General features: G+C 45.2%; 2 protein-coding genes across 3 annotated transcripts in view; one reads left to right on the top strand and one right to left on the bottom strand.

Annotated features, from left to right (window-relative positions):
• Positions 1-24,307, bottom strand: GLOD4 (glyoxalase domain containing 4). 2 transcript variants are annotated; one of them, XM_085878948.1, is made up of 9 exons: positions 24,192-24,307; positions 16,001-16,050; positions 15,529-15,649; positions 15,245-15,389; positions 15,017-15,150; positions 14,457-14,543; positions 11,117-11,230; positions 7,427-7,513; positions 1-202 (listed from the first exon to the last, which is right to left on the bottom strand). In XM_085878948.1, the coding sequence occupies exons 1-9, from the start codon at positions 24,279-24,281 to the stop codon at positions 137-139; spliced, it is 894 nt and encodes a 297-aa protein (XP_085735074.1). In that variant the 5' UTR covers positions 24,282-24,307; the 3' UTR covers positions 1-136. The 2 variants fall into 2 exon arrangements, with proteins under 2 accessions (XP_085735074.1, XP_085735075.1); XM_085878949.1 differs by having other exon boundaries at positions 15,017-15,147.
• A 379-nt stretch (positions 24,308-24,686) lies between these two features.
• The window catches only part of GEMIN4 (gem nuclear organelle associated protein 4), a 27,068-nt gene continuing 26,498 nt past the window's right edge, over positions 24,687-25,256 (top strand). Inside the window, exon 1 of the mRNA XM_085878945.1 lies at positions 24,687-24,795. The gene's annotated coding sequence lies outside the window, so the exon portion shown is untranslated. The remainder of the gene's footprint in view (positions 24,796-25,256) is intronic.

Genomic DNA, 25,256 nt, shown 5'->3' with positions numbered 1-25,256 from the left:
TTTCAGAAGCTCTGTGATGTTTAATGTAGAGAAGCCACAAAGCACAAAAGCATATTCACATACAAAGGAAATGGTTTGGTGACGTGATCCTGAAAATGCAAGCCGAGGCGGAGGTTTTTCAGTTTTCTGCGTCGTTTCACACCTGTTGCTTTTGTTTACCTGTCTGCAAAAACCACTCGTCACTTTTGTCAGCCTCCATCGCCTGTGAATTACAGGAAAGGATTTGAATCGAGTCATTTGGTATTACCAAGTCTTGCCAAAAGCCTCATGTCCTTTGGTAAACACCTGAACAAGTCAAGGTAGCCAACAGTACTTACCGACACCAAAGTCCCACTTTCCAAATTTAAACTCATAAAGCAGGCAAGTCAGGTTTCTCCCAGTTAGTGGATTTCTACCTTCAAATATGTGATCTTTTCACAAAACAGAAAACGTTGATTTACATCAAGCTAATAAAAATGCAATCACATAATACTGTGCATGGTTCCTGCCCACACCATGATGAGATGAACCGAGGCTGTTTGGAAGCATTTTGATACAACGCGTGGATTTTATAATGCTGTTTTTAATTTTACTTTTTAAAAGTGTGTGAGATTACTTTTTCATTTTCCACTTTTCCATCCTTAGGTAAGGTCTAGAAAGATCCGTTTAGTCACTGGTAATCACTGTGGCTTTAAATGAAAAGAACAACTACGTTCGAGGTTAAGATATGTCAGGTTCTGTCAAACTTGTGAGTGATAAAACTGACCTGTCTTTCTTATAAGTTATTGAGGTTTTCACTTGTCCGACGGCCAAAATTGCCTGGACAGTCAGATAGCAGTTAATGTTGAGCCATGCAGGTGTCTCGTATTTGTTCTTTTACATCTAAAAGCACAGTCTGCGAGTATTAGTTGGTAGATGTTAAAGATCCAATGGTGTCTTACGTGAAGAGTAGGCAAGTTACCACCGGCAGCATGAACAAATTACAAATTCCTATGTAAATCACCTTCAGTTGAACAACAGGCCTGGCGAGCCAGTTCGTGAAAAGACTTCGGCCAAAACCGTTCCCCGACAGACCTCACAAGTACGTGGAAACAACTGAGGTCATGAAAGATGGAGTAGTAGATTCGAAGGGAATAATTGGGTCATTACCCCAGACACGTGAAGTGAAAAGCAAGGTTAAACAATTGGTTCACTTTGTTTGTCTGTCTTGTCTACAAACATCTGTTTATGATTGAGGAACAACTTGATTTCAGTGAACGTTATGCTTTGAACACAAATCGGAAAACGAACCTGTAGTTTAGCAGTACTTTGGCTCTAGATTGTGCAGGTGTCTGCCTGTCTGGCAGTGAAACAAAATTTAAAATCATTCCAAACAGTAAACTTGCTTAAAGGACACAAACTATAGGCACAGATAACTACTCTTTTTCTTCTTCTTCTTCTTCTTTTGGCTGCTCCCTTTAGGGGTCGCCACAGCGAATCATCCGTATGATCCGCATTGTGATTTGGCACATGTTTTACGCCGGATGCCCTTCCTGACGCAACGCTGGTCACCTCTTACGACACAGGGATATGGTACACCTATTTTAACCGGGGTATACACCGGCCCAGTACACTGGTACTCATTTTGCCGACCTCGGAAGGATGACAGGCTGAGTCAACCCCCTGGTGTATTAATTCAGTGGCCCAACGGGGCTTGAACTCAGGTCCTTTTGGATCCCAAGCCGCTGCCCTAACCACTGCGCCAACACCAGGCTCTGGCACGGATAACTACTGTAATGTGTTAAATAAGGTGGTGTCAAAAACGCTGCATCAACGGCGGTAAACTTCCCCAAATTTTTTTTTCGCACGACCTTTAAAACGGATTCTTAACTTTTCTTCCGCAATTTACCCCGTAGGCTCAACATGACCAGCCATTTAAATTCATCGACTGGCCAATGCAATTTTGGCACGAAAAAAATAAAAAGAGAAAAGCAAAGCATTTATTATCCAAGTATTGTACAATAATACACTGTGATACGAGTGCAATGTATTGTTTTCTTCTCTTTTTGATCAATCACCACCACCACCGTATCAAAAACACCAACAACAGGAGTATCAGTGGGAACATTGTTGCTGCTTCGCCTCAATCAGTTTACCTAATCGAGGAGTTGTTGATGACGATGCTACTCGCTTGTCATCGTCTGCTTTCAGGCAGTTCCTGGCCTTTGTCTTCATTGCTACCAGGGTTGAGAATCCGGTCTCATAGATACGTGGTGACGAAAGGAACGACTACTTGGAAGGCACGCTGAGTGAGAAGTGGGAATGAATCTGTCAGTTTCGTCCAAAAATCCACTCCCACTCTTTCAAATTCGTCTTTCAGACCAGTAGAGTTTTGAAGATCAATCAGCTCTTCTTTCGCTGAGTTGTCATCATTCATTTCAGTCAGATCAGTGGTGAACGGTCTCAATACCCAGCTCTCTGGAGAAATCATGTCTGTTGCAAAGTAGTCAGTGAAGTGATCTTTCGAGGTTTTCAAATGTGCAGTGATGTCCTCAATGATCTCAGGTAACAGTCCAGGTTCTTTGCCGATAATCTCATCAAAGTTTGGAAAATTACTTTAGCGAACTTGTCGTGTGCCCACAAGTCCAGCTTGGTTTGGAATACCTTCAACTTTTCACCTGCTTCAACAATGATTACTGATTTGCCCTGCATTTGTTCGTTGAGTTGGTTGAGTAGCCCAAACATATCTGAAAGGTATCCTAAAGAAGCAATGAACACTGGGTCAGCAAAGTTCTCACATAGCTTTGAATTCCGGTCACGAAGGAAAAGTTCCATTTCAGTACGGAGCTTGAACACGCGGTTGACAGCAAGTCCATAAGAAAGCCACCTGACTTCAGTGTGAAGCATGAGAATGGAGTGTTCAGAGCCAATCTCATCACAGAAAGCTTTGAACAAGCGGTGATTCAATGCTCGGGCACAAATGAAATTAACAGCCTCAGTAACTTTCTGCAAAACCAGTTGCAGATTCTCAGGAAGGGGTTTTGCAGCCAAAGCATGTCTGCGAAGAACACGAGTTGATATCACATGGGGTGCCATTTGTTTTGCAAGTGCAGTGAAGCCTGACCTAACTCCCATCATGGCTGGGGCTCTATTGATACAAATTGAACCGACGACGTCCCATGTGAGATTGTTCCTTTCAAAGAAGTCGTCGACCTTCTGCGTGATGTCAACTGCCTTTGTGATCTTTTTGCGAGCCTCACAGAAGAGAAAATCCTCCTTCAGCTCTTTTTCATGGATGTAACGGACGAATACAAGAAGTGCAAAATTGGAAACATCACACGATTCATCAAGTTGCATGGAAATTTTTGCTGGACTCAATTTAATCTGGTCGACAACTTGATGACTAGTATCTTGAAACATTTTGGCAAAGCGGAGGTGAATAGTGTCGTAAGAGAGGAGGATGTCTCAGATCTTCTGCTTTGCCTCTTTCCCACATACAAGTCCCACCACGTCCAAGGCACAAGGTTTAATCAACGTCTCAGCAATATCGTGGGGTTTCTTTGCTTTTGCTATCCTCAGTGCAATGTGATAGGAAGTTTCCAGCATAGGTTTCTTCTCAGATACGAACCCAAGATTGGGCAGTGTTCCTGAAGCTCTAAAACCGAGTTCTCTTCACCTCAGATGCAGCATGGTCATCAGCTGCATGGGCAGGATGAGCAGTCTTCAGACGATGTTTGTATATTGAACCTTTCAATATACGATGGGTATTGAAGGCTTCAATAAACCGTTTCCAATAACTTTTGAGTATATCAGACACGGAGATTTTTGCATACCATTCACAACAGTGAAGTTAAAGCCATATTGTACGTATGACTACAGGAAAGTAGGTTTCTTTGACATTGCCAAATTCTAAAAAGAAAAGAAAAGTAAATAAAAAAATTAATTTTAAAATAATTTATAAATACTTACGTAAAAATATTGAAAAAAAGAGAAAATACAGTTTTGCTATATTTACCCCCAACCATGGGATTTTTATTTATTTATTTATTTTTACCCCTGAGGGGTAGATTTACCCCTGGTTAAGAATCGCTGCCTTAAAACCTTTATTGTATCGCTGCCTTAAAGAATTGATTCGATTTTGGGGAAGATCAGGATCCAGATCCAAGAATTTTTAAAGTGATTCTTCACCATTGAGTGATGGGGCTAAAAACGATATGCAACACGATATCTGAAAGTTATGAACGGATTCGGACGAAAATTAGTGAACAGGATGGGTGTGTGACAAAAATGAATCGTTTTGATTTTGGTGACGATCCAAATTCGGAGCGGGATACGAGAATTTTTTTTTTAATGTCTTAAGTGGTTCTTCACCATTGAGAGATGGGCCCAAAACGATATATAGCATGATATTTCAAAACGTGTTGGACGAGTTGTGACAAAGCTAGGTGGATGAGTTGTGTATGTGACAAGAACAAGCCAATTTGATTTTGGTTCAAGTCCAGATCCAGATCCAGATCCAACCCATCAGTGGGATACAAAACGTAAACTGTTTAGCCTGGCGGAGGTGTGCTCTCTATAAAGTGCCCATTGTAGTTAATTAAGGATTAGCAGATGTTTCTGGAATAATTGAGGTTATTGGGATCGTTAATGAAAGATTAGTGGATTTTAAGCAAACAATTATGGTCATTAATGAAGCGGTGGATTCTAAGGCGATAATTGGGGTCATTAATGATGAGTTAGTAAGTTTTGAGGGAATAATTGTGGTCATTAATGAAGGAGTAGTGGATTCTGAGGGACTAATTGTTGTCATCAATGAAGGAGGAGTAGATTTAATGAAGGAGAGGCCACCAAGTGGTCATTAATGAAGTATTTAATAAAGTCATTAGACATTAATGAAGGATTATTATTAAAATCATGAAGGAAATCATTATTCATGTAATTAATAAAGTCATCAATGAAGGTCATTAATGAATGAAAGGCCATCGTCATAATGTTACCAAAGAGACAAAAAATGTTATCTGAATTCCAGACAGATGAGAGCAGCTAAAGGCTAAAGGACAGACTGATTAGGGAAGACAAAGGAGAAGCAAGAACTGCAGAGCAGGATTTGAGAACATTGGCACTGATGTCATCTGGGCCCATTAACGATGTAGGCTCGAAGCTGGACAGAACTTTCTCTACCTTCTCAGGTGAGAAAGAAACAAAGTCCAGTGAGTGCTGCTTCGTACGGAGGGGTAAGAGGCCCGTTTATATTCTGTACCTTAAATAGCGACTTTGATGATATGCAGTATTGTTATGGATTTCAGAATCGGATCCGACTAATGCACACAACATCCAGGCCCTCAGACAGTTATTTCCAGAAATGCATGTTCAAAATAGACCCATCCCCTTGTCTGGTGGGATTCTAACTCTTTGATGTGTTGGAGAAGGGCAAAGAATAGGTTGCTTTTCTTTCTTTACGACACGTTCATGACGTATGATTTTATGCCGGTTTTCATTTTCCGCATGAGTGATATTCACCGTTCATGCACGCGAGAGATAGCCGTTAGGCCAACAGACTCATTTTACCCCTTTCCACCAAGACACATTGGCTTGGAAATAGACGATTTATTTACGCTTTGGACTTACAGAACATTTTATGAAACACACCACACGCTGTTTCTGTACAGTTATTCTGACGGTCAAGCATGGCTGTGGATCATTTACCTCCGGCATCCACCTTTTCCCAATGACGTTGGACATCCACCTCTTTCATCGACGTTTGACATCCATCACTTTCCATCGACGTTTGACGCCCCGTTCGGCAGCTCTATGGATGCTGACTGGCTCTTGCTCATGTCGGGCTGAACGGGGAAGTGATGGTTGCTGTTGATGTTTTGTGAGCGCTTCACGTTTTTGCTCGGTAATTCCGGCAAATGGCTGCTGTCTGGCGTTCGTCCAGCGCGCCGAACATGGCATCGTGAGCCAGGCCTGTGTTAATTTGGAGTTGCTTCTTATTCGATGGTGGAGAAGGAATGATCGTGGGGGTTGACGGTTGGAGGTCATGTGCAGCGATGCGCCAATCGGCAAACTGGATTTGGCTGAAGTCTGCTTGAGGTTTCGCCCACACTGGTGGCCTATAAAAAGGATGGGAGGTCCGCCTTCATGACAGTTGATGACAGTTCCTGACGGTTCCTTACAGCTCCTGACAGTTGGTGACAGTTCCTTACAGCTCCTGACAATTTGTGATAGCTCCTGACAGTTCCTTACAGCTCATGACCGTTGGTTACAGCTCCTCATAGCTCCTGACGGTTGGTGACATTTGGACCATTCCTGCTGGTTCTGTTCGGAAGCTGGCTCTTGGCGTGCCCGATTCTTGGCGTCCCTGGTTCCTGGGGGTGAAGATGTGACATTGATTGGTGTTCGAGACTGTTTGCGGCTGGGTGCACGGCGAGGCAGGGCGCTGGCAGTGGACCAAGGCACGCTCACATTTTGGGTTATTTCATTAGATGCACGATGACTTCTGCCTTGGTAAGCCGAGACCGGATTTCTTTTCCCCCTGAATGATCTGCTGGGTACCCTTGTCTAGTGTTTAATTGTTAAGTAAGGCATAGTGATAAGCATCTGCTCTTTGTCCATTTCTCTATAACTGCTTGTTGAAATACTTGTTTGAGATTATTTTGATTGACTTTAATTTATCCATTTACACCACAAGGAAATAAAAAGTTATTTAGTTTGTTTATTTTTCTTAATAACAAATTCCTCATTGACGTTTCTACCTGTCCGTGATTGTCATTTCCTTCGATTGATCCAGCATTATCCGAACCCAGATGGACTGGGAGGTAATTCCCAAACTAATTAACCCGGCATAGTCAGTGTACACCAGCGGTAAACGCTCAGCCACCCTACTTAAGATCTAATCAAGATTAGATTGGTGCATCGCCGAGGGCGCATTCCCCGGTCAGGAGGCCACGTGACCTCTAGTTCAACGGTAAATTAGACGGTGGACACTGGAGCTCATGGTTAACTGATTAGCGTTCGTAGTTGTTAAGCAACCCACTGCACCACACAATTAATTGTGAGCGGTGGCCCCAGGTCCGGTTCTTCGGTGGAGAAACGAGAATTAACCCCCTCATAATACACTCTGTACCAGTGGCCATAACAGTATGTTGTTTGGCAAAAGAACTCCATCTAATCTCACTACCTCGTGCAAATCACAGCAATTTATCGAAGCAAATGTTCAAATTAAAATTCACAAATCAACACAAACATCATTTGCCCAAGGCCAATCACTCTTAAATGAAACGACCTCAAAGGCAGAGTCACAGGGACATATTTGGCCTACTTAAAACAATTCCCACAGAACAGCATTTAATGGTTCAACTCTCAAGTGCAGTCGCACGACCTGCTATCCTCCCTCTCCCCTCCCCCTCCATGGTGAAAGGGTAACAAGAAGCTTTTAAAATTGTTTCCCAAACACAAGTCATACCTCATTGAGCATGTGATCAGCAGTGGGATCAGGGTAAGACAGCTGTCGAAAGCTCTCATCCCCAACAAAGCAAATCTCATGGCCATCCTGCACGGTCAAGAACAAAATAAATATGTACAGCACAAACCAATTTGAATGAATAATGAGAAATAAAAACATGCATGCAAAAGGCATTCAGTCCATTGATTCATTCCAACGACAACGACAAGGCATATGATTTGAAGTAATCACATGACCCAGACCACACCTCTTATGCATAATCAGCAAGCCTCTGACACCTGCTCTCACCAAGTAATGTGACTTTGACAAAACTAAATGATGACATGGCCTCTCCAGCTGAAATTATAGAAATAGACACCAACATTTAAAGTTTGGTATCACATGTTATTGCACAGAACAGAGTTTTTAATAATGGGTTTTCAGCTGGAAAGGCAATTTAAAAGTGCAAAACAAAATTGATGGAAATAAAATTTTATTTTCACCATTGAAGTTTCTGATCATTGCCGGGATGACGACACCAGACTTGAAGTTATTGTAACGGATTTGTCTCCGGAAAGGATCGCAAGGAGAGTGCTCGGATGCACTTGCCGGCCGACGACCCTGAAGCAGACGAACTGCGGATGACTCTGCAGCACGATGAGTTGCTGAGTAACCACAGATGTCATCTGAGATGCATAATTTAGGTAGGACCCAGCGTCCAAATCCCACTTTACTTTCCTTGCAAATTAAATCACCCCAAATAAAGACTGAGCTTCCTGACATGTCACCTCAATCAAAATACGGCCGAGGGTTACAGTAGGTCGACACACCGGCTTATGACAACCCATGTCGGAACGGTGGGGACGATCTCCCTGTTACTACACACGATGCTTAATCAATAGAAGCTGACAACCAGACAGTTTGGAAAATGCTTATAATGATTAACAAAGAGCTTGTATGTACAAGCAGTATCACAATTGAGAAATCATTATACTATGCATATAAGCCCCTCATCAATCACTTGTCACAAATACGAACGGACGCCACAGTAATTCTGGGAATCCAGGAGAAAGAGGGGCAGAGAGAGAGGAGAGAAGAAGACGGGGCATGCTTGCGACCTCTATCTCACCCGCACGTAAGCCGGCCGGCTTAGGTTGGTCTAAATAATGGTGGGGAGAGGGAAAAATAAGGTGTAATGTAAAGTGTCTTGAGAGGTGAAAGAGTGAATGTGTGTGGCGTTGGATTAAATGGCATGAGGTACGACAATCAGTAAACACTGAAAAGGACAGTTGGCGTTTTGCGTTGATGCTCGTGCGCCTAAAGGGGATGAGGTAGAACAGAGATAGAACAGAAAGATTGCGTAAGTCAGTATGTCTGGAAGACGTGCCCAGGAACTCTCCGCCAATGGTCCGTCTACCTGACACTGAACTTCGCTCACTCTTGCTTGTTCACCAGTCCTCCGTTCATTATGCAGACACCAGCTCATTCGACCTCTTCATTCCCAGACGCACACTGTTCTGGACTCTGGTCCGGGAGTTTATAGCCCCATTTTGCTCTCCACCATGGCTGCATGTCTCTCGATCCGCTTGCTCTCCTCTTGGATGGTCCTGTGATCCGATCCAAGCCATTGAACGTTGGAAGCGTGGCTGGTGGCAAGGTGCAGCATCGAGCTTCGACGTTACCATTGCTTTTCACGCAGCCCCCTTGGGTCCTTCCTTGACATGCCATGCGGCATCCTTTTGGTCCTTCCTCGACGTGCAGCACGGCATCCTTTCGGTCCTTCTTGCGCTGTCTGAAGCACTGTGTTCAAAAGTCACCAAATGGATGGAACAGCGATATGTTGCCCTGATGAGCCCGAAGAAAGGTGAAACCAGGTCAGTAGCTTCGCTTTTCATCTGCTTGATGACAGCTTTTGACTTTGCCTCATATGAACTGCTGGATGCCCTTCGGGGTTGGCAGGTATGATGCCGTCGTGGTGTGGTCCAAGTCAGGAGAATTTCATAATTCAATTAAGATATCCTGTTCGTTTGTTTGCTACCATGGGTGCGCATGTTCGGTTGTGGATTCAGATGCTTGTTTTATTGTCGATTACTGTGTATCGCTTCTTTTGTTTCCTTTCCCGTGCCGTCTTTTCCTGCTCATTAAACAAACAAGGTCTGAATTCTGGCTGTGGTGGCTGCTTCATTTGGTGGTTTGACAGACCTGTTAAGGGAAATAATTGGTTACAGTCTCCACACAACTTAAACAACTGCGTCACATGACTTAGATTGCTTGGCCTAAATTAGGTCCAGTCACGTGACGCCTTATTGGCACAACACTGAACTGCTTTGGGACTCCAAATCTTCATGGTAACGTGACATTTCAGATGCAGATCTGGCAGGGAAGTCTCGAAGTGGTCGACTGTTGTGGTCGCTTTGACGTGACACGTCAGATTCGAACCCGGTCACTGTGATAGGTCTGACGGCTGGAACAATATTTAGATAAAATGTTGGGTAGAAGACAAAAATAATAATGAGACTTAAGTTTTCAGCAACTCAAAATACAAAATCACTGATTATATAATTAAAAGAGGAGATATATTTGGGGAAAAACCGGGCGAAGTGGCGTGCGCCTGTAATCCGGCTACTCGGAGGCTTGGGTTGGAGGATCGCTTGAGGACGGGAGCTCTGCGCTGGGCCACGGTATGAGAGGGTGTAGGGCAGCCCAGAATCATGGTGAAACCCAATCCTTATCCCTGTGTCGTAAGAGGCGACCAGGGTTGCGTCAGGAAGGGAATCCGGCGTAAAACCTGTGCCAAATCAGTATGTGGATCATAAAGGATGATCCGCTGTGACGACCCCTAACGGGAGCAGCCGAAAGACGAACAACATATATTTGGGGAAAAATAATTAAAATGTATTGTTGTGGGAATTATCTTTAGGGGTTAATAAAACTGTTTAGTAGAACGATAGACATATTTCTTAGCATTTGTTTCGATCGGCATGAAGTACTAATTGTGTCCTAGATATGCGTTACGTATGTACAGTGAGGTGTTTGCTTTTTTCTTATTCGACTGTTGTCCTCCCCTATTCAAGCACCTGGCTGTGTGTTTTTAATGTTATTTTACTCTGCTTGCATGTCTTTACAAAGCGCATACGGGAGCTTTGCAGCTCAAGTCATGAGAATGTGCAGGTGTGGTGAATCTGCATCAAGAAAGCCAGCCATTAGCGTCATCACAGAAGGTGATTGTCGGGATGAAACGGCATTCAGGAAGTCAGCAATTGCCTCACCACGGGAGCTCATGCAGCCCGCACGAGGCCAGATCGGTGGTTATCGCGCGCGCGGTTGTCAATTGGCAGTGCAGACGACACAGAGAGGCAGTTGACTGTCATAGCTGCTCTGAAAGAGACATGAAAGCCGAGAGAGCAAGAATTACCCCCGAGAGGAGAGGCAGCTGTTTGGAGGAACGGCAGGAGGGACGAGAACGCCCGAGTCTGAGGGTGTGGAGATGAGTGTGCTTTATTTCCCCAAAGCAACGAGAGCTTTGAGGGGAGCAACAGTTATGCCGGATTGCATCAGAGAGCTGCTGGCATGTCATGAATAAAAAAGGGAAGAACGATGGAGCAGGGAGGGTGGGGGGTGGGTGTAACATTCCGCTATATTTTTGTACTTCATTAAAAAAACTACCATTTCCACACCAGCTCTGGCCATATACTACTTCCTTGTACTTACAGGATCTGCCACAATGACCACCTCAACTGTTGCCTTGCCAGGCGTGTCAAGGCTCAACAGAGGGGTCAACACAGTTTGCTGTTGGTTCTCCATTGTCTCCTGGATGGTTGGGAGCTAGAAGAGATAATAATTGAATAAGCAAAGGTAAATGGCCAATCGATATACAGTGTACTATTTCTTCTCTGGCAATAAATACAACATTAATTTGACAACTACTTATCAATACATCAGAAAACACAACTCATCAATACACCGGAAACAACAGAAGAGAAGAGCTTGGCTTCTGTGTTGGCCAGCAAAGCTGTGGAGTTTTTTTTAATTTTTTGTTTCCATTGTCGAGGCTCGTATGAGAGCTAGCACACAACGCACTACAAGGAGTGCAGGAGACAAGAGGGGTGGGAGAGGGAAGGACAAAACAGTGGGGAACAGAGACATTAGGAGATCTGTGGAAGGGAGAGGGATGGGGTGGGGTGAGGAACACGGGGTACACAAGATGGACATGACAGGGACTTTCAGGACCTTATATGACAGGGAACTTTTGGGAAGGAAGGCAGGGAATTTGAAGGAGGTTGGTTTGGGGTGGATTAATGGGGGTAGAAAAGATCGTGGTTTTGAATGGGGGAAAATAAGAGACAGTGGTGAACAGCTGTTTTGAAGACCTGGAGGGAAGTAGGGGATTGAAGAGGGTGAGGGAGTTTATTCCAAAGGTGGGGAAAAAGAGGAATGAAAGAGTTAAGTTGAGCAGTGATTCGTGATTTTGGTAGTTTTACCAGAAGGGGGTTGTTGGCAGACCTTGATCGCCCTGCAGAAATATGGGGGGGGGGACATATTGCAGAAAAAGAGCAGGGGGGCGAGACTGGAGAGGTGATGGTGGGAGACAGAAAGACCACCAACCTGCCTGCGGTGAGAGAGTGAGAGACCCCAAGACTCAGCCTCACTGAGGGAGATACCAATGATCCTAAATGCCTTGGTTTCTACAGCGTGAAGCCGATAAAGGTGAGAGGCAGGAGCACCAGCCCAGAGGGGAGAAGTCCTTCATCAGGCTGCAGACGAAAGCTTTGTATGTGGTCAGGAGCTCAGGTGGGCTGAGGAAGGACTTTGCACGATGGAGGATGCCCAGTCGGTGACTGGCTTTGGAGGCCAGGTTGGAAATGCGTGGTTTTCCCAGGAAAGATCATGGCAGTTAGTGAGACCCAGAAACTTGAATGAAAGGACTTCTTCAAGGCGATTGTTGAGAAAGTAGATGGGGTGGGGGGGGGGGGTGTTCCAGACGATCCTTTTGGAGAGACACACTGAGAGTGTGAGATTTGTCAGGATTAAAAGACATGTTCCACGTGTTGGACCAGTTTGTGATTTTATCGAGATCTGTAGAGAGCGAAGAAGCTGCTGCTTTCTGGTCTGAGGGATGACGGATGGTACAGCAGAGGGTGGAGTCATCAGCAACGAGATAAAGAGGATTTTCCAGTCGGAGAGATCATTGATGAAAACCAGAAAAAGAACAGGGGCCAGAACGCTATCTTGCGGAACTCCAGCCTGGACAGGAAGAGGGGATGACAGAACTCCATTTAGGGTCACACGTTGGCTGCGACAGGAGAGGAAGTCTGCGAGCCATGAGTGGAGATGGCCTTGGATACCATAGGAAGAGAGTTTTGTGAGCAGGGCAGGGTGCGAAACCGTGTTGAAAGCACGTGATATGTCTCGGGAGATGGCTCTGATTTCATGTCCGACATTGAGGACCTCCATCCATTGTTTGGAGTGCAGAAGCAGCATATCGAGGGTAGAGTGACCTGGTCTGAAACCAAATTATCAGAAATCAAGCCATTGGAGAAGAGGAAGGATTTAGTGTCTGAAGCGATGATGGATTCCATAACCTTGCTGATGATTGGTCGAAGGCTGATTGGTCTGTCGTTGCAGGGATATGTTTTTGTACCTTTTTATGCAGAGCAAATGCAGAGTGTTTGCAGAGTGTTTATATGCAGAGTGTTTGTAGAAGTTCATCATTGTTGATTGTTAGCTTGGCCAACATGATCATCATAATGATTCTTTCTCTTGCGAAATTACAGCATTCGAGATGTGAGCAGGAATTGCATTAGAACCGGATAATGGTCAAATTACCCGTCAACCTTCGCCTCTCTTGGGTCTGCTTTGGGGACCACATTTTTAGAAGGGCATGCAAAGCTGAAATGATCAGAGAAGATGAAGGCAATAAAAGGCTCGTAGTACTGTATTACTTATTGTGGAAAACCTGCCGATGAACATGGTCAGGATCAAAAAGTAGAGGTTAGGAAAACGTGAGACATAGATGAGAGCTCTGGCCCTGAAGTTTATCTGGGCCCTGGCCGAATGTTATAACCAACATTTCGTAGCATTCTGACTGGTGGGTCTGGAGAAGAAGATTTTTGAAGGAATTTACAAAGTTCGCCATTTTGACCTACTTAAAGTCACGTGACTGGAATGAGCTTTACAATCCCCGTTACCAGTCAGGAGTGGAACGTTGCTGCCAAATTTCAGCCGGATCAGCCCAAGGGTTTGGCCGGAGAAGTCGAAATAGGAGACGAACAGTGCACAATGACAAAACCTTATCTGGAATTCCAATTCCAGAGAAGCTAACCAGAGGTTTGGACAACTGGAAACACCGATGGGAATTCATTAACATGCATTGTGTGTATGGATATTTTTTTATCATTGCAGACTTTACTCCAAGCATGTATTCATGGGAATCGATCAGGCCCTGCTAACCTTTGCCTGTATTACGGATTGGTTGGTTGGAGAAGAGCATACGAGAGGCCATGGATCAACTTCCACGACAGCAACAGCACTATCTTGTTTGGTACATTTCTGTTGAAGGCTGCTACAATATCACAGCTCAAGGAGGATGGTGATGGGGTTGTGAAGTTCGTTCATTACAGACGTAAAAACTGCACCCACTGCCTTTTCACATCTGTTTGTACACAGGGTACCCTAGCAGATGTTTCCACAGAATGTACAACACAACACTTGGCATCTTATGCAAGTCAAATTGATAATAAACCATAAAAAAAAGAAACTAGAAACTAAAAAAACCCTAACTAGACGAGTGACATCATTGTGATTTATTCATAATGACAGGACCGGTGTATGGAAGTGGCTGGTTAACGCTGAAATGACTTTACCCAATCCGTGTTACTACCATTAACAGAGACCAAAAAGTGGTAATTGCACCTCAATTCATTTTACAGAGCAAGAAACAGGTTAAAGCTTTGTTACTTGTGCTGTTACACCAAGTTATACTGAAAATGATTTCATCATACATTTTTCTATATATTTAAATAAAACCTCAGTCGAACCAAGGATGTCCTACCTGTACTCGAGGGCAGGCGAATGCGATCCTTCCGAAGGCCGTGCCGTGATCGATAGCTTGACTCACATCTCGCAGTTCCAGTTTGCACTGCAACAACACGTCGCAACGGGTTAGAAAAAGCACCATGTTCATCCCAACTTGTATTCAATTCCGAATACGAAATTAGATCCAAATGCTTGGTGTCCCACCAGTGGGAAGCAATTGATTTTCTTTGGAAAATAACACGGCGTTCTGGCAATAAAAAAAACTTCGAAAATCAAAACCATGCCACAACATGACTGTGGCATTCACCCCCAACACCCCCCCCCCCCAAAAAATTTACATTCATGTTAATCATATGTGTTCCTTAAAACCTTATACGTGTTAAAATGTGTTCCTTAAAATATTTCCCACGAAAAGTGCCATCTGTGATAGTTTTCCTTATTTAAAGAGACTCTCCCTATTGTAACAAACCTATTATACCATCTCTGAGCTATCCTATCAGGAACAGGAACCCCTCCAACCGTGCAACCCTCTCTTACCCCACACAATGACCTCCATGTTAGACAATATAGAAATACCTGATCTTCAGTATAACCGAGCAGGATGGACCTTTTCTCTTGCCCATACAAATTCATTCCACAAAGTTCGGTCCAATAGTGATGTGCACGTTCAAGGTTGGAAACGCCCAGAGTCACTTTCTGAACAGGATCTGCTGTTGGTCAACAAGGCCATGCAGGATCACCGCAGAAGCCATGGTGTCGATGTATTATTTTATTGCATACAACGTCAAGCTTCTCCTTGATTACCATTCTTGGGTTGAGGTTTATCCAGCAGATGGAACTTGTATCCTCCTGGTGCTTCCACAACAATGGCCCCTGCAGCCTCTTGTACAATAGGCCAACCATGTTGCCGGACCTTACATATTGCCTCGCTGGACTGAATGGTAATCCCCTGGGAAAGGTTTGTGCAATGGGTCCGTATGTACAACATCGCAGTTTAAAAGCAAACCACAACATACATAACAAAGCTGATCAAAGTCTGTAAATTGAAGGAAGATGTAAATACGTCACGATGAACACACTTTACATACCAAAAAATCATTACCAAGGCGATACCCTCCAATTCCATAATTATAAGTGAGTTCCACAACAAAATGGTTGTCTTCTGGTCCATATCCCACCATCGTTTTGCTCCATTTTCCATCGTAAGGGCTACAAAAATACGAAGGTTGTGAGAAGCACAGAGTACTGTTAAAAAGTTCATCACTTTGAAATTTTAGCCTTATCATGTGATCCTCGAGAGGAACCCCGCTGATAAGCAAGGTGTATGTATATATATATATATATATATATATATATAAATATATATATATATATATATATATATATATAAATATATATAAAGCGGTGGTTACATAGGCTCTTAGTACGTGTCAAAGTTCAGTTAACATCTTTATTGCTCCGATACTCTTCACCCGATTCTCATGCAGTCTGCTGCTCGACATGTGAACCTGTGTAGCTTCGCATGGAGCTATTTTCCTCTGGGGAATGAGGAATACTCACCCATTACAAGAAGCCTTGCAACCTTCTTCAAACTCTTCATGCCTGAGAATCTGCAATAAAATTCATAGCAATGGCATTGTTTTATCTCACGAAGTGATCAAACTTCGAAGATCATGGTTTTGGATCGGGGACGATCTGAGATGAAAGTGAATTCACACCAACTATGAATATGCCTCCCTTCACATATATTCATGACTCTTATCATCATGTACAGTACAATCTAATGAAGAATGAATTATCGCTTGAGCAAATGCAGCAACCCCACCACCCCTCCAACCCCTTTCCCCACCCCCTGGGGCATGAACGGGGTGTCAAATCCAAAAAGAGTTACGTATTTCATGTGAACCTCAATGTTGACTTCATATATGAAGTTTCATGATAAAATGTTTAAAAACGTGGCCGTAATTGCATTTTTGGGGGTATTTGACCTTTTGACCTCACCCCAAGGGGCGGGGCCAAAAATTATGCTGCGCTTTCACCTTCTTTCCATATGGTGATCACAACTACCACGTTTTAGTGAATGTCTGCCCAACCGCTTAGGAGATAGCATGATGGACGGACAGATAGACACAGACAGCTGATTACAATATCTCTCAGCCCGTTTTTTTTTTTCAAAAGGTGTGGGGATAACAACTTCGGTGGAAGCTCACTAATTTAAACCAGACGAGGTGGTACGTTCGAGTGTCTGCTCTGAATTTGGGAGGTCGGCAGTTCGAATCTGACCCGTCATACCGAAGACTTACCCAAGCACAGGCTTGATGGGTATGATGGCCTCCTGTGTTGAAGTTCCTTGTAAGGAAACTCATTATTACCTCCGCCACCAAACGCGGACGGCGGTTATGTTTTCACCCCTATCTGTCTGTGACTTGGAAAAAACATATTTTTGCCAAGTGCTTTGATCGGTTTGAATAGTGTTTGTTTATTGTCTGTCTGGCTGTATGCCTGGTGTTGGCTTAATGGTTAGGGAGGTGGGCTTCGGATCCTGGGGGTCCTGAGTTCAAATCCCGCTCAGATGTTGAATTAATACCAGGTGGGGTTAACTTGGCCTGTCATCCTTCTGAGGTCGGCAAAATGAGGACCAACTTGCTAGTGGTACCAGCTTTAAATTATCCTGTGTCGGAGTGACGACCCGTCCAGGATTGTACCCAATAGCCAAGGAGACTGCTTCGGCAGCACCAACGCTCTGCTCAGCCGATTGTTTTGAGACTTTCAGTGATCGCAGGTACTGTCCCTGCAATGGCCGATCGACGGTCAACGTGAGGTCAACCTCGGCCGAAATAGTCAGCATCGGTGAAATTTTTTAAATCGTCAATTTTCATCCGATTGAATTGAAATTTGAAGAGGATTTGCACATTTGGTCAATGAATTAAACCACCAATCAATTATTTTTGAAGTCAACCTCAGCCACAGGTCAACAACTTAAGTGCAATTTCTGAAATTGCCAATTTTCATTTGATTGACTTGAAATTTGAACAGGATTTTGAAATGAGCTCAATGAATTCAACCACCAATTATTTTTGAGGTCAACATAGGCCAAAAGGTCGACAGAGGCCAAAGGTCAGCAACTTCGGAAGGATTTCTAAAATCCTAAATTTTTCTCCAATTAACTTGAAATTTGAACACGATTTCATATCAGGTGACTGAATTCAGCCACTAATTATTTTTGAGGTCAAAAAGTGAACATTGGCCATATTTCTAAAATTGAGAGATAGGGCCAAAAACTATATACACACTATATGGCCAAAAGTATGCGGACACCCTTATAATCTGGCTCACCCCTTATAATTAATTCGGATATTTCAGCCACACCCATTGCTGACAGGTGTATAAAATCAAGCACACAGCAATGCAATCTCGATAGACAAACATTGGCAGTAGAATGGGCCGTACTGAAGAGCTCATTGACTTTCAACGTGGCACCGTCATAGGATGCCACCTTTCCAAAAAATCAGTTCATCAAATTTCTGCCCTGCTAGAGCTGCTCTGGTCAACAGCAGGTGCTGTTATTGTGAAGTGGAAATGTCTTGGAGCCACAACAGTTCAGCCATGAAGTGGTAGGCCACACAAGCTCACAGAATGGGACCGCCAAGTGCTGAAGTGCGTCGCGTGGAAAAATCCTCATTCGTTGGTTGCAACACTCACTACCGAGTTCCAAACTGACTGGAAGCAACATCAGCACAAGCACTGTTCGTCGAGAGCTTCATGAAATGGCTATCCATGGCCGAGCAGCCACACACAAGCCTAAGATCACCATGCGCAATGCCAAGCGTAGGCTGGAGTAGTGTAGAGCTCACCGCCATTGGATTCTGGAGCAGTGGAAACGCATTCTCGCGAGTGATAAATCACGCTTCACCATCTGGCAGTCCAACGGACGAATCTGGGTTTGGCGGATGCCAGGAGAACACCACCTGCTCTAATGTATAGTGCCAACTGTAAAGTTTGGTAGAAGAGGAATAATGGTCTGGGGCTGTTTTTCATGGTTTGGACTGGGCCCCTGAGTTCCAGTGAAGGGAAATCTTTATGCTACAGCATACAATGACATTCGAGATGATTCTGTACTTCCAACTTTGTGGCAACTGTTTGGGGAACGCCCTTGCCTGTTTCAGCATGACAATCCCCCATGAACAAAGTGAGATCTATACAAAAATGGTTTGTTGAGATCGGTGTGGAGGAAAAAAAAAAAAAAAAAAAAAAAAAAAAAAAAAAAAAAAAAAATTGACGGGCCTGCACAGAACCCTGACAACCCCATAAAACACCTTTCGGATGAATTGGAACACCAACAGCAAGTCAGACCTAATCGCCTAACATCAGTGCCCGATCTCATCCATGCTCAGGTATAGAAGCATGTGCCAGAGCAGCGCGTCACTGTGTCCACTTTCCGCCAAAGGTCGACAAAGGTTGCCAACTCTAGGAGCTTCCTTCTGGCCATCCCCCAGGCACATGGCTGGCCCATCCCCATCTCCTTAAGATGATGATCAACCTGCTGCAACCACCAGAAACATCGTCGTCCCATTGGCCTCCTCCACTCACGAGGCTCCCTCGCTGAGAGAATCTGGTGAGCAGGATCAGCGTCAGGAAAACGAGCTACATGTCCATATAGCTGCAGCTGACGCTCACGGACTATGCAGGTAACAAATCTCACTCGAGTCACAGCAACCGCTCGTTGGACACAAAGTCCGACCAGTGATTGCCAAGGATTCTCCGAAGAGACCTGGTACCAATGGAATTAAGTCTCCGTCTCAGATCCCTGGTCAGAGTCCAAGTCTCACATCCATTGAGCAAGACTGAAAGTACCAAGGACCTGAAGACTCAGACTTTCGTCCTCCCGCACACGTACTGGTAGCGCCACACCCCATGATCCAGTGAATCCATGACTCCCCAGGCCTGACCCAGACGTCTGTCGACCTCTGACTCGCAGCCAGCAGAGACATGAATATCACCGCCAAGGTAAGTGAATCTCTCCGTGACCTCAACATCCTCACCACAAACAGGTACAGACAGGATAGCAGCATCCAATATGTCATTGAAAGCCTGGATCTTAGTTTTGACCCAGGAAACCAGTAATCCCAGCGGCTCCGACTCCTCTTTCAGCACCTTGAGGGCCCCCAAAAGGATGTCTAAAGTCTCCACAAAGATGACTGCATCATCTGCGAAATCAAGGTCCGAGATCTTGACATTCCCAAATGATGCACCACAGCTTGATCACTCCGACATCCTCCCCAGAAGCCAGTCCATACAAGTGCTGAAAAGTGTGGAGGCCAGTACACACCCCTGATGAACTTCAGTAACAACTGGAAATAAGTGAGAGATGGTACCACCACATCTCACAGCACTCTCAGTACCAGAGCATAGTTCAGACATCAGATTGATCAGTTTTGGTGGCACCCCACGAAGACCAAGACTCCTCCAGAGGGCATCCCGATTCACTGAATGAAATGCTTTACAGAGTCTGCGTTCAGTGAGGACCCGAAGAGCAAGGATACGGTCAACAATTGACGTCTTTGGTGTAAAGCTTGACAGCTCTGGATGCTGGTGCTCAAGCAGATGGTGGCGAACCCTATCAAGAACTAGAGGGGGAGCACTCGGTAGAGTGCAAAACCTCCGCCGCCAATACTGCTGGGTCACTTAAGTGAACCTGATATCCTATTCATTGTAGGTCAAAAGGGATCAGACTCTACTGAAACATGATTGAATAAACTAAAAGAGATCAACGCGCATGTGGAAATGCCGAAAAAATAAAATCAAAATTTATTTGAAAAAAAAGTTGCAAAATTTCTGGGGTTTTTTTCTCCAACAAATTTTTTTTTGGGGGGGGGGGGGTTGGAAATCACTTAAAACATGTAGAAATGCAAAAAAAAAAATTCAATTATTTTTCAAATAAAATCGAAATTTTTTTGAAAACAGTTGCAAAATTTTCTAAGGTTTTTTTTTGGACCAAGTCCAAAATCCAATTGCATGGTCCTTGGACCATACCTAATCCCTCCACCAAGTTTCGTCAAAATCCGTCCAGGAGTTTTTCCATCATACTGTTCACAAACAAACAAACAGACAGGGGTGAAAACAGTAACCTCCATCCATCTTCGATGGCGGAGGTTAATTATCCGAGCAAAGACCTTGCCCGGCACTGAGAGCAGCGTCACCCCTCGGTAGTTGTTGCAGTCTTGACGATCACCTTTCCCTTTCCAGAGAGGGATAACAAGGCCCCTCTTCCAGTCAGTTTGGATGATGCCTGTGTTCCAGGCAGAGCACAGAACTGTATGCAATGACATGAGTGCAGCATTTCCACCAGCCTTGAGAAGTTCGGCATGGATGCCACAGATCCCTGGAGCTTTACCCCATTTCAACCGGTTCACCGCAGCCTGTGTTTCCACAAACGAAGGTGGACCACAGTTGATTAGAGGGTCAGCAATAGGGATTGTAACACCACTGACATCCAACTCGACAACTGGTGGATCAGCTTGGTACAGCCGCTCAAAGTAACCGGCCTAGCAGGCCTTTACTTCGGACTCCTCTGCCAAGAGCCCACCGCCCTCTGCTCCAACTACAGTACACCGATGGGTGGGCTTGGACGAACGTAATGCGCGAATTCCCCTGTAAGCAGGACAACAATCACTTGGCCACAGTTGATGCTCTACCCCGTCACAGATTCCTCGCACATAGGCCTCCTTGTCCACCCTTAGTGCACGTGCAGTTTTACGCCTCAGCTCCCTGAACAGCTCAGCTCTGCCATTCAGCCTGGCCCTGCGACTCTGGTCAATGGTATCCAGTGTCCCTTGAGAGACAAAATTCTTCTTCGTCCTACGGTGAGCTCCAAGGCATCCACCGGCAACATCAAGGACGGTGGTCTTGAATGCACTCCACAACTCTTCAGGATCCTGCAAACGCACCCAAATCTCCACTCAGCCTGTTCGCAAACTCCTCAGCTGCCCTCTCATCCTTGAGCTTGCCAACATCCAGCCTCGGATGGGATGGTACCATTCTCCTTGATTGAAGCTGAAACTTAAGAGTTGCTACAACAAGCAGTGGTCAGTATTGAGGAACTGCACTCCCGTCGACCCTGCAGTTCTGGCTCATACTCCAGCAACCATCAACGAGGACATGGTCAATCTCCTTTGCCACACCGCCAGCGTTTGAATAGCAAGTCCAGCGATGAGCCTGAAACCATGAACCGGCCACCCTAAGTCCATGACTTCTTGCAAAGTCAAGGAACTTAGTGCTATTTTGGTTCATAATTCCTGACCCATGGGGACCAACACACGTCTCATAACCATCCCTATCGGTTCCAGTCGATGCATTGAAATCCCCCAAGACTAGAAGAGTATCTTGCCTGGGGCACTGATCAACCACAGACTCGAGCGTGGCGTAGAATGTGTCCTTCACGGTGAGATCACTCGCCTCAGTCGGAGTATTTTCAGAGATCAGGAAAATGACACCCAAGGAATGTCGAATTCTTCATCTCATAATACGCTCGTTGACTGATGTCGCCTCAATTATCATTGGAGTCAGCTTATTGGACGCAGTTACAGCAACTCCTTGGGCATGGTAACCATCTCAGTGACCAGACCAATAGTAGGTGTAACCACCCGCCATGATCTCGCTGGAATCCAGTCTGCGACCCTCAGAGAGTGCTGCAATACCGATGTCCAAACGCTTGAGCTCAGATGATAAGAGACAGGTGATCAACCTCCCTTACAGATAGGACTTTCAGGCACCCACCCGAAGGGACCGCTTTAGGTTAACCCAAGGAGATCGCCGTCTGGTGGACGACACCTCAGCATCATCCCGCCACACTCTCCCGAAATCTGACCCAAGAATGTTACTCCGCAATTTCCGTCCAATCATCAAGGATTGGGGGTCTCGAAGGCTTTGCCCCAATTCCGTCATCCGGTGAACTGCCCTGCGAAGAGAAGCTGCACAGGAGGTACTCCCACGGAGTGGGTTTGCAGATTTTTTCATGCTTTTGGATTGTTTTGCGGAGTGAAGGGTTTTACAGTGGCCGGAGTGCAAATCCTACCACCAACCTACTAATAAATCGCAGCCCAACTGCAGGAGGACGTCCGCAGACACAGTTGGGCACTAGATATGGATGGCCGTTGGCTCACAAGGAGCTCCTCCGCCCTTTGACAGGTTTTGTTCTTCATCCTGATGGGTGTCCATATCATACACCCTCCTCTCCAAGAAACTTGGTGGGGGAGATGGTTTAGTTGCTGACAACCCGACCATGGAACAGGTTAGTACAGGTTTACATGGTACCTGTCACAAGTCACAGATGTAATCTGACCTGACGTTCCACCAAGTGTGGAGGTATGCTCTCTACCAAGTGTGGAGGTATGCTCTCTACCAAGTGTGGAGGTATGCTCTCTACCAAGTGTGGAGGTATGCGCTCTACCAAGTGTGGAGGTCTGCTCCCTACCAAGTGTGGAGGTCTGCTCCCTACCAAGTGTGGAGGTCTGCTCTCTACCAAGTGTGGAGGTCTGCTCTCTACCAAGTGTGGAGGTATGCCCTCTACCAAGTGTGGAGCTATGCTCTCTACCAAGTGTGGAGGTATGCCCTCTACCAAGTGTGGAGCTATGCTCTCTACCAAGTGTGGAGGTATGCCCTCTACCAAGTGTGGAGCTATGCTCTCTACCAAGTGTGGAGGTATGCCCTCTACCAAGTGTGGAGCTATGCTCTCTACCAAGTGTCCTTCCAGTTATTTCATGTTCTTGCAAATGGCTTTTTATCGTTTTAACAGACTCGCTTTGACATGGCGATCTCTACCTTTCTCATCAATGTATAAATGTCCGAATTGGTTCCAATACACCGGCACACAACGGCACGTCCTTCTCTTTCCCACCACGTGGATGGATGGAGTTCCACAGCAAGTTAGAGACGGTTCTGTACAGGAGACTGAACTCGTCCACACAGCACATCGGACGAATAACTTGGTTGGTTTATCGAGGATAAGTTAGTGAGGGCCGCGCTGCTCGCTTGTCCCGTTAAACGGTTAATAGTTATCGAGGATTAGTTAGTGAGGGCCACGCTGCTCGCTCGTCGCGTTAAACGGTTAATAGTTATTGAGGATTAGTTAGTGAGGGCCACGCTGCTCGCTCGTCCCATTAAAAGGTTAATGGTTATTGAGGATTAGTTAGTGAGGGCGGCGCTGCTCACTCGACCCGTTAAAGTTAATAGTTATCGAGGATTACTTAGTGAGGGCCGCGCTGCTCGCTCGACCCGTTAAACGGTTCCTAGTTATTGAGGATGAGTTAGTGAGGGCCGCGCTGCTCGCTCGTCCCGTTAAACGGTTAATAGTTATCGAGGATTAGTTAGTGAGGGTCGCGCTGCTCGCTCGACCCGTTAAACGGTAAATAGTTATCGAGGATTAGTTAGTGAAGGCCGTGCTGCTCGCTCGTCCCATTAAACGGTTAATAGTTATCGAGGATTAGTTAGTGAGGGCGGCGCTGCTCACTCGACCCGTTAAACGGTTAATAGTTATCGAGGATTAGTTAGTGAGGGCCGCGCTGCTCGCTCGACCCGTTAAACGGTTAATAGTTATCGAGGATTAGTTAGTGAGGGCCGCGCTGCTCGCTCGTCCCGTTAAACGGTTAATCGTTATCGAGGATTAGTTACTGAAGGCCGTGCTGCTCGCTTGACCCGTTAAACAGTTAAGTTAGCGATTTGCTCGTACAAACGAAACCCGAACAGCTGTTACCTTCATGGCCAGGATGTCCCGGTAAAAGGAGACCGTCGGGTCACGATGTCCCACTTTCACGACGAAGTGAAGAGCCCTGCGAACGGCCATGCTTGTGGAATGGTGAACGATCCGCTCTGCAAATATAACCGTTAATATTCACATATAAAACGAAGAAAACAAAGTTACCTTTCTCTTGGTATTTTCATTTTAATTAACAAAATCGTTCTATTGTAATATTTACTCGTGGGGGGGGGGGGTAGTTGTGTGCATTGACAATGCGATGTGGATCGTGTTGTGTGTTTAAATACGTCACTGAGTTTTCGAATGAGCTTTACCACGAGCAGTGACGTCAGTTTTTGAGGCGGTGTATTGACGGTGAATATGTCCTCGTGCTGCATCGCGACGTTCTTTCGTAATACGTTATCATGATGTACCGATTGAAACAGGTCGAATGCCGGTTCGTGATTTGAAGCGACGTCTCATCCAACATTTATCTGCCTTCTGTATTGTGACCAATCCGCGCACGTTATACGAATGTCCGGCGGAAGGAGAGCCAATGAGAGCCCTTGTTACAAGTCAGCGCGGTTCAACATGGCCGCCGTTGCTCACGATTTGTTTGCGGGTGAGGAGAGATGAGATTCATTTTGTGTTCTAACCCGAACAGCTTTTCAACGCTTATTTTTCAGAAAAATCACGAGGTGTTCGGGTGGATTGAAAAACAATCCCGAAAGACGACAATTCGTGATCGGAGACATGTTTTTAACGGATGGATGTTTTCTCATATCGCGTAGGCCGAGGGGCTCGGATAGTTTTGGGCACTCGATGCTGAATCGATGTTCTGCATTTGGTTTGTTTGTACTCGAGGATGTAACGAACCGTTGGAACGGAGTGTAAGGAATCGGCCGAATAACAAGGTCATTCTGTGCGGGGAGGATACTCACGAAGAAGAGTTTATCCGAAGATAACTCGAGGTGTGTGTGTGTGTGTGTGTGTGTGTGTCATTGTGTGTGTGTGTGTGTCATTGTGTGTGTGTGTGTGTGTGTGTGTGTCATTGTGTGTGTGTGTGTGTGTGTGTGTGTGTGT

This window comes from Eptatretus burgeri, chromosome 4 (genome assembly GCF_056783735.1).
Source record: "Eptatretus burgeri isolate ZD-2024b chromosome 4, Ebu_testis_v1, whole genome shotgun sequence".
Lineage (NCBI taxonomy): Eukaryota > Metazoa > Chordata > Myxini > Myxiniformes > Myxinidae > Eptatretus > Eptatretus burgeri.
The sequence above is the reverse complement of the archived record's forward strand: the minus strand, read 5'-3'. Positions and strand labels throughout refer to the sequence as shown.

Excerpts from the sequence above, each read along its gene's own strand:
- GLOD4 (XM_085878948.1), bottom strand. The coding sequence starts at position 24,281 with ATGGCCGTTCGCAGGGCTCTTCACTTCGTCGTGAAAGTGGGACATCGT. Across the intron at positions 7,514-11,116 it reads TGGTCATTGTGGCAGATCCT|GATGGCCATGAGATTTGCTT; the intron begins GTAAGTACAAGG and ends TTGACCGTGCAG. Across the intron at positions 203-7,426 it reads CTGATCACATGCTCAATGAG|GCGATGGAGGCTGACAAAAG; the intron begins GTATGACTTGTG and ends TGTAATTCACAG.